Source organism: Monodelphis domestica, chromosome 3, assembly GCF_027887165.1.
Source record: "Monodelphis domestica isolate mMonDom1 chromosome 3, mMonDom1.pri, whole genome shotgun sequence".
Lineage (NCBI taxonomy): Eukaryota > Metazoa > Chordata > Mammalia > Didelphimorphia > Didelphidae > Monodelphis > Monodelphis domestica.
In genome coordinates this window covers 89,642,325-89,662,792 of record NC_077229.1, presented here as the reverse complement: position 1 = coordinate 89,662,792, position 20,468 = coordinate 89,642,325, and the positions used below count along the sequence as shown (strand labels likewise).

Genomic DNA, 20,468 nt, shown 5'->3' with positions numbered 1-20,468 from the left:
GGCATTGTGCTAAGTAGAGAACAGAAGTTGAAGCTCACAAAGAATAACTTCAATTTTCTCAATAAAATAAGAGAAAAATTCCTTAAGGGAAGGAGAAGCATAGGAGAAGGTGGAAATGAGGTATAGAAAGTTCAAAGAAGAAAAAGAAGTTTGGAATAGCCTATATGGAGAATGAAATGGGGAAACTATTAGGCTCTTAAATGCTTTCTGAGTGATTAACTAATTCTTGACCTTTCTGTAGCATTTAATATAATTAAGTGCCCTCTCCTCCCCAGATATATTCTCTGCTCTAATTTTTCACAACTCCTACTTCTAAGTGGCTACCATTTCTCCATCTCTGGTAGATTATTTCTCATGCACAGAGGTACCAGAAACTCTTGTCAGTTCTAGTCTACTCTCAATTCACAATTTCTCATAGGGTCTTATTATTTATTTCTACATAAACCACAACCAAATTTATATGTGTATATATCTCTCTCATAAGCTCTAGTTGTGAATCTCTACCTGCCTTTTGCATCTTTCCAATTAGATGGATGTCCCAGAGGAACATCAAACTCAGTTTGACAAAAAAATGATATTTCCCCTCAAACCTACCTTCTTCCTAATTTCCCAGTTTGTGTTAAAGTCCCTCTATCCTTCCAAGCCTTCAATCTCAGAGTTATACAGAACTCTTTATTCTACCTCATTACACACATTCAATCGATTGTCCAATTTTATCAATTCTACTCCCTAAAGTACTCATCACTTCTCACCTGGGGTACTAATTGATTTTTCTGCATCAAGGTGGTCCCCTTTCTCCAGTCGAACCTCCATATGTATGCCAAACTGACTATGTTGCTCCCCTAGTCAAAAAGTTCCAACAGCTCCCTGTTGCCTCTAGAACAGGGGTTCTAAACTTTTTGTGGGTTCTAGGCCTTTTGGGGGCCTAATCTGTTAAAGTCTACAGCCCCTTTCTCAGACCAATATTTTGTTTGTTTGTTTGTTTTAAACCCTTACCTTCCATCTTAGAATCAATACTGTGTATTGGGTTCCAAGGCAGAAGAACAATAAGGGCTAGGCAATGGGGGTGAAGTGACTTGCCCAGGGTCACACAGCTAGGAAGTGTCTGAAGTCAGATTTGAACCTAGGACCTCCCATCTCTAGGCCTGGCTCTCAATCCACTCAGTCACCCAGCTGCTCCCTCAGATTAATGTTTTTAAATGCATAAAATGCATAGAATTACAAATAAAACTAATTCTATTGAGATAGTTAACATTTTTTAAATTTTATTGATCTCAAAGAATCCCCACTCTGGAATAAATATAACAAACTTCTCTGATTGGCATTTAAAGCCTTTTACCCACTTGCCTCTACTTCTTTGCAGAGGTGAGAGTCTGTGGGCATAAATCACAGACTTTTTCAATATGTTGTTTGCTTTCCTTAAAACTTTTCCTTCTCTTTTTAATTCTTTGTTGAGATGACCCTCTGGAAAGAGGAGAAGGAAGATATAAATTGGGAAACTGAAGTGATGTAAAAACAAAAATATATCAATAACATTTTTTAAAGTTCTTAACAACCTGCCTCCAGTTTACCTTTCTAGGCTGAAAACACATTAATGCCCTCATGAATTCCAGACAAACTTGCCTCCCTGCTATTCCTCGTGTGTGACATTCCATCACCCCACTGATGCCTGGAATGCACTCCCTCTTGGACTCCTTGGCCTTTTTGAATCCCCAGCTGCCTTCACAATGGCTTCAGAGGAACCTCCTCCAATAGTCCTTTCCTGATCTCCTCAAGCTGCCAGTGCCTCCCACTCTGTTGTATTGACTCACATAGTTACATGCTGTTTCCACCCAAAAAAAATATGAACTACTTGAAGGCAGGGTCTATTCACTTTGATTTTTCTATGCTTAGCATCTGGCAAATGCCTGGCACCTAGAAGGCATTTAAAAAATGCCTGATGATTAACTGAACAAACTACAAGAAGTGAGACTAGGATACACCATCAGCGCAGTCATTGAGACAAATGCTTCTGTTTAACTGTTTTAAGAGAATGTACCTGGGATTGCTTAGGTGTTTGCAGGCAGTGCCTGTTGCCTCAAAACAAAATGTATCAATAATAATTAAATAATTTCTGAAGAGCTCTAGGAGTCCTGAATTCAAGTCCCACCTCTACCACTTAGAAGACTTAAGAAAAATAGTAAATTCCTCACATCCTCAGATGTCTGATCTATAAAATAAAGATAATATTTAAACTCCCCATCCCATAGGCTTATTGTGAGAATAAAATCAGAAAAGGTATACAAAGCACCTTGCCAACCATAAAGTGCTATATACTAGTTATGCAGGAATTTCCCCTCCTACCTCTCACCCCATCTGGTTTTTTTCTAAGAATCTAGCATAAGAGGAAAAGAAGGGATCAGGCAACCCACTGAATAGCAATCTTTTCCAAAAGACCAATAAATAAAAGCCTTGATTGCTTGAGAAACTGGATAAAAGTAATAAAATTTTAACTTGGACACCTTGGCACACTCGTTTTGCTTTAAAGAAACCTGACCTGAAACATTGGACAGGAGTGTTTTCCCTCACACTTCGCCCCAGAAAGATGACCTAAATATTTAAAAAATGAACTGAGAGGGCAAGTATATAGCAGTTGAGAGAGTGCCAGGTCTAGAGTTGGGAGGTTTGGGGTTCAGATTTGGTCTCAAATACTTCCTTGCTGGGGGCAAGTCACTTAACCCCAATTACCTAGCTCTTGCCACTTTTCTGTCTTAGAACTAATACAGATGGTAAAGGTTTAAAAAAAATTGTACTGACAGGCAAAGTGGACAGATTCATATTCCACATGGATTTCTCTCTTTATCAAAGAATCACGATGACAATTCCTTGAAGACAGGGCCTCTCATTAAATGGTTACATTATCTTAAATGACTGATAAAGTCTGAGGACATTAGCACTAAAATAACAACTAAGGTTTACATAGCACTCTCAAGTTTGCAAAGCTCATGATGTAAATTCTTATTTGATGTTCTCAACACCTTGAATGAAGTAATAATTTCAAGCAAGTTGTTATTATCCCCCTTTTCCAGATGAAGAAGTTAAGGCTCAGGAAAGTTAAATGGCTCCCCAAGCTTACACAAGCTTAACAAGTAGAGTTGAGATCTGAACTTGAGTCTTTCCTGAATCAAAACTCCTCACCTGACAAACAGGGGGAAAAAGGGGGGGGAAAAAGACCCAGACAGGGAGAATGGCTTGCTTAGGGCTAAGGTCTCAGGCTCCGTGGCCCTTGGTGACCCTCCCTCAGCCTCCCCTCTTCTGCTGTCTCTCCCCTCTCCATCCCCAAGGGCCTGGGGTCCAGGCTCAGCTTACCCCATACCTACTTTTAATGGTGGTGCTTTCCGCTTTATCCCACTGTGTTCACTGCCCTTGTCAGACTCTTCGTCACTTTCCATCTTCTCACTGGCACTGGCCGCTGTCACTGCTGCAACAGCCATGAGCCCTGCCTCATCTTCAGCATCACTCCCAGCCATCGGATCATTCTCAGGGACTTCACTATCAGAAGAACTCACAGGCTAAAGGGCAGAGACACAGACCATAAGGTTTGAGGACACTTGTTGCTCAAAGAAAGACTTGCCCAATGCCCTCACAGGAATAGAAGACAACAGACAAAAAATGGGTGCAAATGCTTGGAATCAAGGAAAATCAAAGCAGCCAAGAAATTTCTCTTTCAACTCTCTCAAGATGTATAGCAGGCAGCTGGAAATAGATGACTAGGCCTTAAGGGAAAGTCAGGGCTGGAGATACAAATTCAGAACTCATCCACCCAGATGGCATCATTGAAGCCTTAGCACTCACTGCTGGCTCCCCATCTCCCTTTCTCCTCCCCTCCCCAATATTTCACCTTTTAAAAAAACCCTTGGTCTTTCTCAAGGGCTCCATTAAAAACTATTAAATGCATTTCAATGATAGAAGCACCAAAACAATTTCTATTTATTAAAAACAATAATGTAAGAGATTATCTCCATTTTATGGGAAGTCAAAATGTACTGAAGACTGGAGCAATTAGATGGTTCACTGGATTGAGAGCCAAGTCTAGAGATGGGAGGTCCCAGGTTCAAATCTAGTCTCAGACACTTCCTAGCTGTGTAAACCCTGGGGCAAGTCACTTAACCCATATTGCCTAGACCTTATCACTCTTCTGTCTTAGAAATTTTACTAAGACAGAAGGTAAAGATTTTTTTTAAACCCTTACTTCCCATCTTAGAATCAATACTGTGTATTGGTTTCAAGAGAGAAGGGCAGTAAAGGCTAGGCAAATGAGGGTTAAATGACTTGCCCTGGGTCACATAGCTAGGAAGTGTCTGGGGCCTTCCATCTCTAGGCCTGGTTCTCAATCCACTGAGCCACCTAATTGCTCCCAGAAGGTAAGGATTCTTTAAAAATTAATTGAAGATTTAATAAAGGTCGCCACTCTTTTGGGTTGTAATGGCCTACAGCTCTTGGTCAATGCCATATGACTTCTATAACACTTTTTTTTAACCCCTACCTTCTATCTTAGAATCAATATTTTATATTGGTTCCAAGTCAAAAAAGAAAAGAATAGGATTAAGTGATTTGCCCAGGGTCATATAGCTAGGAAGTGTCTAAGGCTAGAGGTGAACCTAGAACTTCCTATTCTCTAGGCCTGGCTCTCAATCCACTGAGCTACCCAGCTACCCCATCCCAAATCATTTTTGACAAGACTTGAAAGAATAATTCTAAGTAGGTCAAGCCCAAAGTCTAACAAACCAAGATAGAATAATAATGCTGTCACTGTGAGTTGGTGTCACACCTTTCCTCCAGAGAGCTGTAAAGTCATTTTTTTTCTTTTTATGACACCCCAGTTACATAGGGGGGAGCAGTTATTAATAATCCTCATTTTATGTATTGTACAATAGTAAGCATTAAATAAAACTTTACTGAGCTAAATATACTTGTACAGAGTAAAACTGTGGACCTGAGATCTTCCCAATATTGCACAAAGTCACAGGAATGGAGTTTGGTTTACATCTGGCTACTACTCTAACATTGATACTACTTTCCTTTCAGCTTATAAGCTTTTCAGTTTTTCACTTCTAACTTAATTTCAATGAAGTACAATGGGAAGAAAACGGACAGAGAAAGCTAGGTGCCACAGAAATTAGCCAAACTGGAAGTGGAGAATCCTGGGTTCAAATCTGACTTCAGATACTTCCTAGCAATGTCATCCCAGGTAAGTCACGTAAACCCCAGGCCCTTATTGCTGTCTGGCTTAGAACCAATAAAAAGCACTGATTCTAAGAAAGAAGGTAAAAGTTAAAAACAAAAAAGATTCAATACTAAGACAGGATGTAACAGTTTCAAAAATAAAATTATACATATTGTTTAATTTTAAAAAGAGGCCTTCAAAAAGATTGGAATTTGGGTTCTAATTCACCACTTTCTAGCCACTTTACTGGTTTCCTCATCAGCAAAATAAAGATAATATTCATCAGGTAATTATAAACTAAGTATTTTGTAAACTATAAAGCACAATTAAAATATGAGTATTATTTATTTTTGCAGCATTCCTGTGATCAAACAGGTAGGGTAGAATTATCCCCCATTTTTCAGAAAGGAAAACTGAGACATGGACAGCTAAATGACTGACCAAAGGTCATATAAATCATTGTAAGACCTTGGACTAGAACTCTGACTCCCTGACTCCCTGACTCCCAAGGCAGTTTCTGCTAGAATCTCATTACCTCCTTTAAATGGATTCATATAATCAGATAGAAGGGAACATATGTTGATATCTTAAATGTTTGCCAGCCTAGATCATGTGAAATGATAACCAGCACTGAGGAGAACCAGGAAAAGACTCAAGAAATAATCAACTTCAAATTCTCTAAAATAATACCAATAAAATAAAATAGGCACTTGATTTCTAGCACTTTCTTAAAAGATATCTTAAAAGAATCAGAATTACAACATGTAACATGAGAAAAGAAGGGGAAAAGCCAGACATGGAGGCAGAGTAACTTTTACTTTCTTCCAAGCATTCCCAAAGATGATAAATTATCCTATCCTCTGCAAAGAGCTGAGTTAGAGTGATGGAGGAGGAAAAGTGCTACTCTAATCATATTACAGTTAATTGCTACAATCCTATCATGTCTCTCTTAAAAGGCTGGAGAGAATAAATCCTTGCAATGAACACATAACAGTAATTCACTTTTTTCTACAGTATTAAAGGCTTATAAAATATTTTCCCCACACAATCCAGTGAGGTCCAAAGTGTAAGTATGAAATAAATTTTACAGGTGAAGTAACTAAGGTTCAGGTTGCTAAGGTGAATGGTACATGAGATTCAAATCATAAAGCACTAAGTGCAGGATTTTTTCTATACCTCCAGGGTGTTTCTTTGCAAATAAAATCTCTTTGTTTTCTGAGCTTTGGGTTTCTTTTTTTTTTATTCTTATTTTCTTAGAAACAACTCTAAGATAGAAGGGCAAGGGCTAGGCAAACAGTGGTTTACCAATGGCCTACCCTACCCTAACAGAGCCTCAGGGGACCTACCCCTTTCTACATGATTATTTTACACATGGTCCCCTATTTTTTTGTCTCCTCTTCAATGTCTCTTACCTTCTATGGTTCCCTCCTTCTTGAACCTTAGCCTTGGCCTGTTGCTTCCCAATAATACCAAAGTACCAAATAATATAAGAGCCTAAATTTCTGGAATGCATTTGCCAAGTATTTTCCCTACAACAACCACTCTTAGTTAAGCAGTACAAGTATTATTATTCCCATTTTACAGACAAGGACATAAAGGGGATAAGTGAAAGACTTTCTGAAGGTTGCACCAAAAAGTGGCCACGCCCAAGACTCAAGATTCTCAAATGTCAATAATGACAACAATCATAAAGTACCACAGAGTGCACCCCAATCCTGTATGGCAGGCAGTATTAAAGATCATATCCTCCATCTTTTAGATGAGGAAGCTGAAGCTGAGAAAAGTGAACCAACTTGCCCAAAATAATAGTTTTGCTAAATGAGAACAACAGACTGTAAGCACAGACCTTTTGCCTCCAAGGCCACTACACAATGCTTCCTTTCTTTGTTTTGGTTTTTTTTTTAATAACCCTTATCTCTTATCTTAGAAACTATTATCAGTTCTATGGCAGAAGATCAGTAATAGCTAGGCAAATTGAGGTTAAGTGATTTGCCCAAAATCAGTAAGGAAGTATCTGAGACTAAATCTGAACCCCAAACCTCCCATCTCCAGGCCTCACTCTATCCACTAAGTCACCTAGCTGTACCATGATGCTATTCTAGGGAAAAAGAGAAGCTGTGACAGCATGCAGATGAACTGAGGTCTCATCAGTCCTCAGCCTCTTCTTCCCCAGTCTACAAGTCAATCACATACCTCTCTTTATTGGTGAGAAATCTACTTATTTTAAACTTGAAATGTGCACATTGTGAGGTATGAGTGTGGCTCAGCACTGTTAAAGCAGTTTGGGCTTGAAGAGCAGCCTTCAGGTCAGTGTTTCCTAATTCCAGTTCCTCGAGGGCCTGTATTTTGTCTGTTTTATGTAGTAGCCAGGATGTTGTGGGTGTCCAATAAATATTAAATGGTGCTGATGATTCACTGAGAAGCAGCATAGGGAGGACGTAACCAGAGAAACTGAGCCAGGGCCAGAAAGGGAGCTGGTGGAAACTCAACCACATTCTGAACTGTTTATCCAAATTCCAGATCTGGCAAAGCAATGGGAAAAGGGGTTGGTAGTTCAATAAAGGAGAAAGATACCAGGCCTTTCTAATACTGAAAGATGCAGAAGAGAAAAACTGCCCTCATGAGGGATCAAGCCAATCAAACCCTGTGTGTGGATTTCCAACAAGAGATATGGAACAGGTAAGCATCACCCTCTAGCCTCAAGGACCTTAGAAGGGGATTTAACCATTTTAGTTCAACCACCACATTTTACAGATAAGGAAACTGAGGCCAAAGGGAAGGATTTGCCAAAGGTTTATGAGGGGTAAGTGGTCAAATTCAGGGCTTGGCCTGTGGAAACACAATTTAAAGATGAAACAGATTCCTGAAAGAAAGAGAACAGAGTTCTGACACTCTCTACCCCAGAGGACTTCCTTGACCAAAAGCATCAAAAACATTTCCAGGGTATTCCCTCAGACCTTTCCAGTTGTCATTCCCTTCCATGATAGCTTTACTGTTCCTCAACTACAAGCTCCTGGTTCCACCTGTCCCTTGTGAATGATTCTTGTTATCCCCTAATTTACCCATAAAGCCTACCAAGTCTTTCTCAGGCCAGGTTCTTGTTCTCCACTTAGGTCTGTGCCATGCTTCCACACCCCCTTATCTATCTGCATAAATCTCAAGAACAGTAGTCAAACCAATATGGAAGTGTCTTGCATAACAATAAAAATTAAATTGAAATTTTAAATTAAATTAATAATCTCAATAGAATTTTTTTAAAGCAGTGGTCAAAGGCAAAGAGCAAAACTCATCCACACAATGAATCAACAACTCATCCTCTCCCCAGTAAAAGACCAGCCCCATTCTCTCCTACTTTCTCCTGCCTGTCTCCACATACTCCAACTTCTTCTCTACTAGCCATCTGGTAGTACACTGCAGTACAGTAGTATTCCAGATGACAGATATCCCTGCTGCCACTTTTATTTGGTCTGGAAATCCTTTCACTAAAACCGATCACAGGCCCTTTCAAAGTCTGATTTCTTTGGAGGAACTGAAAGAAGAAAGACCCCAACAGCTCTCACTCTAAGTTCTTCACATGTTCAGAAGCACTTCCCTCAGGGGCAGCTAGGTAGTTCAAGGGATAGTGACAGGCCTGGAGTCAAGAGGACTTGGGCTCAAATTTGGCCTCAAATACTTCCTAACTGTGTAACCCTGGGCAAATCACTTAACTCCCATTGCCTAGCCTTTGTCCTTCTGTCCGAGAATTGTTAAGAAGACAGAAAAGTAAGGGCCAAAAAAAAAATCACTTTCCCCACAACAAGTAGCAAATATATTGTCTCCATTTTATAGATGAGTAAACTAAGACCCAGAGAAGTGGATTTGCCTTCAGTCACCTAGCTAGCTGTCAGGGAGAGAACTCAAACCTAGATCTCTTGCCTCCTTGTCTACCCACCACACCATGCTGTCTTTTCTTGGGGGAAAAAGATGTTTCCAAAAGTTATGATACTTCACTTAAATTAGGGCCAAAGATTTATACATTCCTCTCCCTTTTCTGTCAGTCAAGTAAGCAGTCACCATCTCCAGAATCAAATGCAAGGTGACCCTCAGATTGACCTGGACAATTCTAAAATCTTGGGCTACTTGGGTTTGACATGGTATAGTTTGGGGAGTGACTGGTCAAAGAATGAAGAATCTGTTCTGGTACCTTCTCTTTGAGTCATCACTTGAGCAGAGACCAAGAAACAGAAAAGAGCTACAAATCAGTTTCTGAGAAAGTACTCACCGGAGGAGCACTGTAACTGGCATGGGGGTTATTCTGAATCTCCCATAGGCCTTCATTGAAACCTTTTCTCTTGTTGGGTTTCCCATACTTATCCTTGTATTTCTCATAGGGGAACAAGTCCTTGGGTCCCAGGAAGGCTCTAGAGAAATAAATAATAGGACAGATGCAGATAAGTCCAGGAACCATAGCATAATACCAAAGAAAGGTCTATGTCAAACATACCAGATGAAGGAGGGGGATACTTACGTTTCATGAGTGCCAAAGAAGAAGATGGGGTACTTGTTTGGGGGGGGTTTCACTGCCCCATCTGCAATATCATCAATCTACAAGAATAAGAAAGAATTGTCAAAAGTGATAAGCATCATCATTCCACACTCCCAAAGTGAATACTGTAAGTATGAGATGATCAAGAAAGATGCCAGGTTATCTTGGTAAAAGAAAGGTGTCGGGGGCAGCTGGGTAGCTCAGTGGATTGAGAGCCAGGCCTAGAGATGGGAGGTCCTAGGTTCAAATCTGACCTCAGACACTTCCCAGCTGTGTGACCCTGGGCAAGTCACTTGACCCCCATTGCCTAGCCCTTACCACTCTTCTGCCTTGGAGCCAATCTCTTCTGCCTTGGAGCCAATACACAGTATTGACTCCAAGAGGGAAGGGAAGGGTTTAAAAAAAAAAAGAAAGGTGTCATTAAAGTAGCAAGAGGCTAAGTGATCAAACGTGAGGACTGTACTTCCCCCACCCCAGATAAGTTCATGTCACCCCAAATATAGGGACTAGGAACAGAATCCCCAATATAGATGTTTCACCTTCAAGAAGTCAAATACCTTTCTTGGAGCCAATGCCAGGGGTGGTGATAAGTGTGGTTTCAGGGGACTCCTCAAGTCCTTTTACCCTGGCCCCTCCCCTCAAAGGGACATTCCATAATAGGGATCCCTGAGGATAGTGTGGCTGGGGGTTGGCCCCAGAGGAAACCCAAGCTGCAGAGATCAAGCAAAAAGGATGGAGAGGGGAGTGGACTCCAGGAGAAAGAACTTTGGTATCCAAGTCCCACCCTCTCTTTGCAGGCCTATGAGCTGAAATAGCTGTCAGTCACCTCCCCACAGGAAGATGGCAAGACCTCTTAGTTTCCAATCAGATGCCTGGAAATATTTGGGGGTGAAAGGAAATTTGTAGAGGAGGAAAATGAAAGGGGTTCTTGCCGTGGGCAACAGGAATAAGGAAAGTAAAGGAAATTTTCTGTAAAGTTATTTCTCCACATCTCCCTTAGAATTCAGTAGTTACTAGCATCAGCACTAGTAGCCTAGACTAATCCAGCAATTCCTTTCTAATTTTCCTTGCCTCACAAACCTATTTCTACCACTCTTCTATCAGCCCCCTCCAATTTCCTTGGCTCCCTGTCATGTCCCATTCATACTGTTACTGGCCCCAGGAACATCTCATTTAGCTCATTTAATCATCCACTTAGATACTTGGGGAACCAGGATGGTATAAATGATTCTGAGTCAACAAACTTGAGTTCAAATTCTAGTTCTGCCACTTTCTCCCGTGACCTTGGACAAATCATTTAACCTTTGAGAATTTCTGGTTCCTCATCTTTGAAATGAGAGCTTGAACCAGATGCCCTATAGGTCTCCCATCAGCTCCAGAACCAATAATCCCTCCCATCTATAACTCTTGGCACATTCTGCCAGCCTCCTTTCAGCACCTTCTTCATCTCTAAAGTCTTTCAAATATATCAAAGGGTAGCTCCCCCCCCTTGAGAGTATATATACTATTGTCCTTTCTATAATTTTTCTCATCCTTTAAACACATAAACATGAGGAATTCTCTTCCCTTCAAAGCATTCTTCTCTACACAAAAACCTTCAAGACACCAGTGAAAAGCATTAACCTAAGGTAGTATCTATATATATATATATATATATATATATATATATATATGAAGCATTCATCTGGGGCAGCTAGGTGGCTCTAGGGCCAGATCTGGAGATGGATTCCAATCTAGCCTCAACACTTATTTTGTGACGACTCTAGAAAAGTCACTTGCTTTTCTGTCTTAAGAGTGGTTAGGACAAAAGATAAGATTTTTTAAAAAAAGGAAGCATGCATCCATCCATTTCCGGACTCATTACCATCTAGCCAATTCAAAGCAAATTTTAACAGTTCCTCTAAACCTGAAACTCCCATGAACTCTACAAATCCCAGACTACTTCACTCTATCCTATATATATCTATGAATCCCAATGCCCCTAAATGCTTAGCTCCAGACATCCAATAAATTTAACTTGGATTCTAGTATATTTCCTGTCTGTATTTCCATATCATCATTCCAAACACTACTCGATGCCTTTCTGCCTAATCCCATTTTAGGGATGCAGAAAACTGAGATTCATTATATCCTAAAATCCAACAGAGGCCTTGCCTTAGCAACTCTGTAGGGTTGTCTTTTTCACATCCTAGATTTCCTGACACCAGTTAACCACTCTAGAATCCTTGTAGAATCCCACTAACTACAACAAATGCCACTTCCCCTTACTTTGGTGTGTCATCCTTCATCAGTACCATTCCCCCCCCCCCCACTCTAGCTCCTACAGGCCACAAGATGTCAACCCAATTCTTATAGTCTTCTCCAAATCCTTCAGCACTCCAAGTTACCCACCCTTTAGAAGATAGGCCTTCTAGCACCTCCATTTTCTTCATTAATTAAATTCATTTCAAATCAACAAATACTTATTAAGCCCCTACTATGTGCCAGGTATGGTGCTAAGCACTAGAGATACAAAAAGAGACCAAAAAAATAGTCCCTGCCCTCAAGGAAGCTTATCCTCCTGGTTCCTTGGCCCCCTCAAAACTCCTCAGTACCCCTAATTTCCTTCAAAGCCCTCAAGCCCTCAATTCTATAGGAATATCCTTATCTTACTACCCAATTCTCCCATTCTCACTCTTTTAATAAGTCCTCTGGACTCAGGGACTGGATCTCTCAGGCTACCTCATTCCCTGGGTTCCCCCAGTTCATAGAGATTATATAGACTTTGAGTAGAGAGAAACCTTGAAGGCCATCTAGTCCAAACCTCTTACTCTAAAAATGAGTAAACAGACCCAGAGAGAGAAAAGGGACTTGCCCAAGGTCACACAAGTAGCAGAACTTGTGTCTGAACCCATTCAGGGTTCTTTCCTTAGCACCATCCGACGCTGAGGTCTCTCTCAGGTCCCTCTCTACCAAGTCTCCGAGTATACCCAGCTCCCTTGGCTAAATTAGTTAACCCTGGGGCGTTCCAGCTCCCCCAACCCCAGAATCCCCTAGGGTTCCCCCACAGCCCTCTGATCCCCAAGGTGCCCCAGTTCTCGGGCTTCTCCATCTTCCCCGAGCCCTCCATCCTTTCTACCCACCCTCGCCCCAGAGCTTCCCCCGGCCCGGCCCCTCCACTTCTCCCAATGGGGTCTCGGCTCCCCCCATACCCCCAGAAGAGCGGTCCTGGTCAGTTTTCTAAGCCCCGCCCATCCCAGGGGTCCCCCTGGACCCTCCAATCCTCCTCTCCCCGCGCAGCCCCCTAGGTCCCCCCCAAGCCCCTCGCGCCCCTGCGCTGCCCCTGGTCCCCCCATGACCCCCAAGCCCGCCCCCACCCCCCGGCCCCGCGCCCCTCACCCGGGCGGGCCAGTGCGGATAGCCCTTCATCTTGGCGAATACCAGGTCCCCGGGCTTGAAGGCGTGCGGCATGGCGGGCGGCGGGCCGGGCCGGGCCAAGCCGGGCGGGGTGGGGAGGGGAGGGCTGGGACGGGAGGGAGGAGAGGCCGCCTAGAGGCCCAGGCCGCGGGCGGCGGCGGGGCGGCAGCGGCGGCAGAAGGCTGGAGGCTGGAGGCGAACCCAGGAGGGAGGGGTGGGGGAGGAGGAAGGGAGGGAGGGAGGCGTGGGGGCAGGGCGACGGACAGCTCCGCTGAAGCGGCGGCCAGGCTCAAGACGTGCGATTGGCCTGCCGTCCCCCGGATGTCCCACCCCCGCATGGCCACGGGCTGCAGTTTCTGTAACTCAGGGCCACGTGCGGGATAGAGAAGCGCAGAGGCCAATAGAGAAAGAGACTGGAGCGGAGCGGGCTAACGGGATTGGTTAGGAGGAAGGGGATGGAGGGGCGTGATCCAAGTCGTAGGGGCGGTGGAGGAGAGGTGTGGGGCAGCCTAGAGTGAGAGGGTTATTAAAGGTAAAGGAGGGCGAGGGGAGTATCCCGGAATGAGGAAAAGGCTGGGGAGTAGGAAAGAAAAGAGATGGGTACCCCAAGGCTCTGAAGGAGAGACCCCCGCCTATTCTAGAGAATAGGACCCTAGGCTTGGAAAAGAGACCCCAGATCTGGAGCTCTGGAGAAAAGAAATCCAATGCTTTGGAGAGAGATTCTAGAGAAGGCCACCCCAGGTCTGGAACTCCAGAGAAGGGGACCCCTAAGGCTCTGGAGACCCCAAGTCTAGAACTCCTGAGAAAGGGAACCCAGTCCTCTGGAGGAGAGACCCCAGGTCTGGAGAAGGGGATCTCAGTCCTGGAACTCTAGAGAAGGGAACCCTAGAGTTCTTAAGGAGAGACCCCAGGCCCAAACTCAAGAGAAGGGAACCCCAAGGCTCTGGAGGAGGGGGGCCCAGGCCTGGAACTCTGGAGAAGAGGGAGTGGGAACTAGAGTTTTAAGAAGTAGAGGGCACTGGAGGTAGCTAAGTAGCATAATGGATGGAGCACCAGGCCTGGACTCTGGAGGACCTGAGTTCAAATTTGATCTCAGACACCTGACTGTCCTAGCTGTGTGACTTCAGGGAAATTACTTAACCCCAACCTGTCTAACCTTTATGGCTCTTCTCCCTTCAAATCCCTATCAATTCTAAGACCAAATATAAGGGTTAAAATAAAAAGAAAGCAGCACTGGCTGTATAGTTCTTGAAAGGGAAGAAGAGTTATGGAGCCTGAAAGACTAATACAGAACTCATGGTTGGGATGAAATGAGGGCTATGAAGGCTGAGATAGAATTGGGCTTAAGAGGATTTGAAAAATCACATTTCTACATTACTTTAAAATCTACAAATTGCTTTATTCACAACAGCCAGGAAAATGACTCAGGTATATTATTTTCCCAGAGGGTATCCAGAGGAAAGTAGCTAGACAGTACAATGATTGCTGAGCCTGAAGTCAGGGAAACTTCCTGAGTTCAAATCTGGTCTTGGACATTAGTTGTGTGACCCTAGGAAAGTCATTTAACCCTGTTTGCCTCTGTTTCGTCATTAACAAAATGAGCTGGAAAAGGAATGACAAACCACTCCAGTATCTTTGCCAAGGAAATCTCAAATGGGATCACAAAGAGATGTACAGGACTGAACAAAAGCTATCCAGAGGAAGGCAGCTAGGATGGTGAGAGATCTGAAAAACATGCCATGAGTTCCTAAGTTGAAAGAACTAAGGATTTTTGCCCAAAGAGAGCAAAGTCTCATTGTGAAAATTTTTTTTTATGGTCAGTCGTAGAGGGCAAAAGTCAAAGCAATAGGGAAGAATTTGTAAAGGGACAGATTTAGGTTCAATGTAAGGGACAGAAAGTGAAGAATTAAAAAGCCCATTGATGAGGATGAAAGAAGAGAGTGTAAAAGCTGGTTTGAAGCTTAACATAAAAAAAAAAAATCAAATTTGGTAACTGGTCCCATTACTTCCTGACAAATAGGGGAGAAGAAATGGAAATATTTTTATATTCAAATTTTATATTCATGGGCTCAAAGATCACTGCAGACAATAACTGCAGCTATGAGATTAAAAGATATTCCTTAAGGAAGCTATGGCAAATCTAGATAACAAATGAAAAAGCAGAAACATTACCTTGCTAACAAAGGTCCATGTAGTTAGTCAGAGCTATGTTTTTTCCTATAGCCATGCATGTCTCTTGGACAGCAAAGGGAGTCAATCAATACTTAAAGAAATTAATTCAGACTCTTCACTGGAAGGTCAAATACTGGAGCTAGAATTTAAATACTTTGGCCACATAATGAAAAAACTGGATTTATTGGAAAAGATCCTGATGTTGGAAAAGGGAAAGGGGACAGCTGAGGATGAGATGAATTAGTGTCATGGAAACAAAGAACATAAACGTGAACAGAATTTTGAGAGAGTGAAGGTTTGCTGTGGTCCATGGGGTCAAAAAATATCAGGCAGAGGATAGACTTTAAATGAACACTCTAATGCAAATACTATCAACAAAGCAATGGGTTCAAATCAAGAAAACATCTAATGCCCAGTGGACTTACGCGTCGGCTATGGGGGGTGGGGGGGAGGAAAAGAAAATGATCTATGTCTTTAACGAATAATGCTTGGAAATGATCAAATAAAATATATTAAAATGAAAAAAAAATATCAGGCAGTACTAAAAGTCTAAACAACAGAAGAAAAGTTTCAAAAAATTAAAACTTTCCAAAAGTAGAATAAGTAACCTCAAAAAGAAGTTGGTTGGGGAGCAACTAGGCAGCTCAATGGATAGAGAGCCAAACCCAACTATGAGAGATCCTAAGTTCAAATATGACCTCAGGCACCTCCTAGCTGGTGACCCTGGACAAGTCACTTAACTCTCATTGCCTCACCCTTACTGCTCTTCTACCTCAGAGCCAATACATAGTAGTGATACTAAGGCAAAAAGTAAAAGTTAAAAAAAAATTGGTTACCTATTCCTGGAAATCTCTATTCCAGAGGCCAATTTTGTGGAAAGAATACCTGCTTTGGCTATGTATAAAACTAGATGGTGTGGGGCAGCTAGGTAGCACAGTGGATAGAGAGCCAAGCCAGGAATCTGGAGGACCTGGGTTTAAATTTGATCCTAGATACTTCCTGGCTGTGTGATCCTAGGCAACTCATTTAATCTCAGTTGCCTAGCCCTTACTATTCTCCTGCCTTGGAACTGATACTTGTATGGATTCCAAGACAGAAGGTAAGTGTTAAAAAAAAAAAAAAGACTAGATGTCCTCTGAAATCTGAGATTCTTTGCGTCTGTGAAAGGATGAACAGCCATCATTATGAACTCCTATATCTTATATGCAATTTCATCTAAATCATAAATGGTATCAATAGTTCCTAACTTTTCATGTTTTTTTAAAATACATTTTCTTGATATCTTTTCTCTTCATGTCACAGTCACTTCAACCTGCCCCCTACCATGAACCTTCTCTCATGACAAAAAAAAAAAGGAAAACCCCAAATAACCCACATTTGTCAGTTTATCCTGTCCTAGGAATTCTTTGACTCTTAATACATTTCATCTGTTCTTAGCATTTGCCATTGATTTTTCAATTGCTTGGCATTCAACCTCCTTTTAATGATCTTTTCATTTCCATTGTTGTCATTGTGTAGTCTTGTTCTCTTGATTCTGCTTATCACCATGCATCAGTTCATATAAACCTTTCCATATTTCTTGAGTTTTCCATATTCATTTCTTACTGCACAGTAATAATGCATTGCCTTCATATATTGTACAGGTTGTTTTCTTTCAGGCATTCCCCAATTGAGAGGTATTCACTTTGTTTCCAGTTCTTTGTTACCTTAAAGAAGGCAGCTATGAAAAAGTGGTATATATTAGAACTTTGTTTCTGTTTTTGACTTACTATATTGGAACTTTGTTTCTGCTTTTGCCTTCCTTTTGGGATGTGCCCAGGAGTGAGATCACTGGGTCAAAGGGTATGGACAGTTCAATCACTTTTCTTGCATAATTCTAATTTAATATGTAGACTAGTTGAGCTATTTCACAGCTCCACCAAGTATACATCAAAGTGTTCATCTGCTTACCTCCCCACTAAAAAACCCTTTTCTTGAAAGCTTTTTGTCATTTCCTTGAAGGAATGTTTTTCCAATGAGGAAGGAGATAATGCCAATAGGGATAGTATACAGTATTCATTGTAACTCATACTTCTAGATGTTTTAAAATTTTATAAAGGTCTTCTGATAATAGCCTACATCTAGTAATTTTTTTTTCTTTTTCAGCACACTGTCTTGTGGCAAGAAGAAATTATGTCCTTATCAGGTGTAAGAAGAAAAACGATACTTATCTCTTCCTTCTCTGATTTTCTTTAAACCCTTACTTTCTATCCTAGTAGAAGACTAAGACTTAAGGGCAAGGGGCAGGTAAACAGGATTAAGTAACTTGCCCAGGGTTTCACCCAACTAGTAGTGTCCAAGATCAGGTTTGAACTCATGTCCTCCCGACCTGGCTCTTTATCCACTGTATCATCTAGCTACTCCTTTTTCTCTGACTTCTTAGCCCTCTTCCACCCTTAGTGCATCAGTATATGTTTATAAGAAGTTTTATTCTTTCTCCAGTCTCCCTCCATCCTTGCTAGATTGTAAGTTCCTTGTAGGTAGTTACAAAGTCTTTTTCATCTTTGTAGCTGGCATAGCTCCCAGTGCAGTGTGTTTTACATTGTGGGGTATTGTGGAGTAATGCAATACTTGTTAGGCATGAAGTCAGGAGACATCTTTCAGTCCTGTCTTATACATGACCTTCAGTTTCCTCATCTTTAAAACTAAAGAGGATTGTGTTAACCTACTTCATGGATTGTGAGGAAAGTGCTTTACAAATATTAAATGGTAGCTACTAGCAGGCATTTGAGAAATATTTTTGAAATTCTTTTGAATAATTCAGATTGACTGAGCAAAAGATTATTGTGTCTGTTGTGTGCCAAGCCCTGTGGTAGGCGCTGAAGATACTAAGACAAAAATAAAACCATCCTCACCATCCAGAAGCTCTACTGAGAAGATACAACATATACACAGATATGTAAATATAAAGTACTTTCAGTGGGGGACAGTACCAGCAACTAGGGGAATCGGGAATTTTGTGTGGGACAGAGCACCTAAACCATGCTTTAAAGGAGGTAAGGTGGAAGTGTTGAATGTGGATTATAGACATAGAAGACAATCATGCAGAAGCATGGAGGTAGGAAATGGAATATCTTGTATAGTGAACAGCAAGTCAGTTTGGCTAAAGCAAGGAACATGTGAAAGGAAGTATTATTTAAAAGAAAAAAAAACTTGGACAAATTGATGAGAGTCAGCTTTAAATACCAGTCTTTAAATACCAGACTCCGGAATTTACATTTTATCCTAGTGACAATAGATGGTAATGTTGAATTTTTGAGTAGGGGAGGACATGGTAAATTATAGCCACTCACTGCAGCAATTGGAATGAGAGCTTTTGAATTAAAGGATACTACAAAATGAGACTTGATCAGTTTCTCCAAGACATTCAGTTCCTTCATCTGGTAACAAATGCCTCTCCAAATGAATGATTCTTTGGTAACCCAGCATCTGCACTAGGGAGGAAAAAAGGAAGCCAACACACAAGAATTATGTATCTGAAAGAGATCTATGAAAGGACTTTCTTCACTGCCATCCTCCAAATCTTATTCGGATTGGGGTGATGTGATGGTGTGATAATTCCTCCCAAAGATGGTTTCCTACCTTTCCTTTTTGTATTGAAAAATGTTCCATCTCCATCATGTGCAAGAAATGCTTCTTCCTTTTCAGGGCTTCTGAGGTTGTCATTGGTGGGGAGCAGAGTGTTATCTGCTGCCTTTCCTTCCAAATCCATGTTTGGGATCATGGAGCTCAAAGAAAATGAGAGGATAAGATTTCAGTGTTTTCCTATTTATTCAAGGTTAGATAATAAGGGGGATGTGGAGGGTCTTATCTATAATGCTAGTTGGTATAGATGGATAGTTAATTGGAAAGATATAATTGAGGTGAGAGCTTAACTGATTTTAGGGATAAAAGCAAAAGAAAGCAAAAAATGATTAATTCTTAAATGATGTTAACCAATTGGCAATGTACATGAATCTTTTTATACATCTTTGTTTACTGTCATGCAAAACATGCTTCCATATTGGTCACTGAGCAAACTCATACACCACCAAAACACCAAAATAAAACCAGAAATGCACTGATGTGAAAGACAACTCCAACAGTTTTTTTCTCTGGAGGTGGATAGTATTCCCCACCATAAGTCTTTCAGGATGGACATGAATCTTTCAAGAGAACTCTGTCTCTTAAAATGCCTGCCAGTGCCAGTGGAATGACCATGAATTATTTTCTCTTTTTCTTATTAAAACCCTTACTTCCTATCCTAGTTATCAACTCCAGGACAGAAGGGCAAGAGCTAGGCAAAGAGGGTTAAGTGATTCGCCTAAGATTACGTACAACCAGGAAAGGTCTGAGGCCAGATTTGAGCCCAGGTCCTCTTGACTCCAGGCCTGGCATCCTATCTACTGAGCTACCTAGCTGTTCCACCCTCCTGTTGTTTTCATGAGCAAAACATCAAAGACTTTATGGAGGTACTAATGGGTTGCCCCTCCCCAACCCAGTATTCTACAATAGGAGAGCTAAAATAGAGAGAATAACTTCAAAATACACAAAGATCCTAATTGGGGGGGAATCTTAAACATTAATATAGTTACATATACAAGTGTGTGTGTGTGTGTATGTGTATGTGTGTTTGTGTGTGCATGAATGACATTTTGAAGGAATCACTATTGGGCCCAGAGGGGCAGGAGAAGACTCACTCCATTATCCTAAAGGATTTCCTTTCATCTGAACCCAGGAGCATGCTGTGGCCAGGTTCAATCCTAGAGGACCCTGGCCTCTAATGAAAAGGCAGGCTAGGCTCCTTTTTCTCATTCTTTGGCTTATTAAACTCCCAGAAGGTGCCCTGGGGACAAGTTATTTAAAGTTTAAGTTATGGCTGATGGCTAGGTGTCCCCAAAGGAGTGGGGTGGTAAAGGTACTCAGTGTACAGTCAAGTGTATTTATTTCCTGCACACAAAAGAAATGCTAAGGGACACAAAAGACTCACAGCCCACATTGACAGAACCACTGGAAATAAGATGCAGTAATTTATTGCTTTCATCATACTCTCCTGGGAAGCTGATACTTAAACCTTATCAGAACATGAAGCAATTAGCAATGCTGCTGATTAGCCATTTTAGAATTCACCTTGGTTCTACACCATCCAAA

The 20,468-nt window shown here is 41.6% G+C and overlaps 1 protein-coding gene across 2 annotated transcripts in view; it reads right to left on the bottom strand.

Moving 5' to 3' along the window:
- HDGFL2 (HDGF like 2) overlaps nt 1-13,450 on the bottom strand; it is a 29,752-nt gene extending 16,302 nt beyond the window's left edge. Inside the window, exons 1-4 of one of the 2 annotated variants that reach the window (XM_007488920.2) lie at nt 13,110-13,450; nt 9,714-9,790; nt 9,468-9,606; nt 3,360-3,551 (exon numbers count right to left, since the gene is read on the bottom strand). In XM_007488920.2, the coding sequence (XP_007488982.1) occupies nt 3,360-3,551; nt 9,468-9,606; nt 9,714-9,790; nt 13,110-13,181 (480 nt within the window). In that variant the 5' untranslated portion in view covers nt 13,182-13,450. The remainder of the gene's footprint in view (nt 1-3,359; nt 3,552-9,467; nt 9,607-9,713; nt 9,791-13,109) is intronic. The other variant, XM_007488921.3, reaches the window with a different exon arrangement.
- Nucleotides 13,451-20,468: the final 7,018 nt, after the last annotated feature.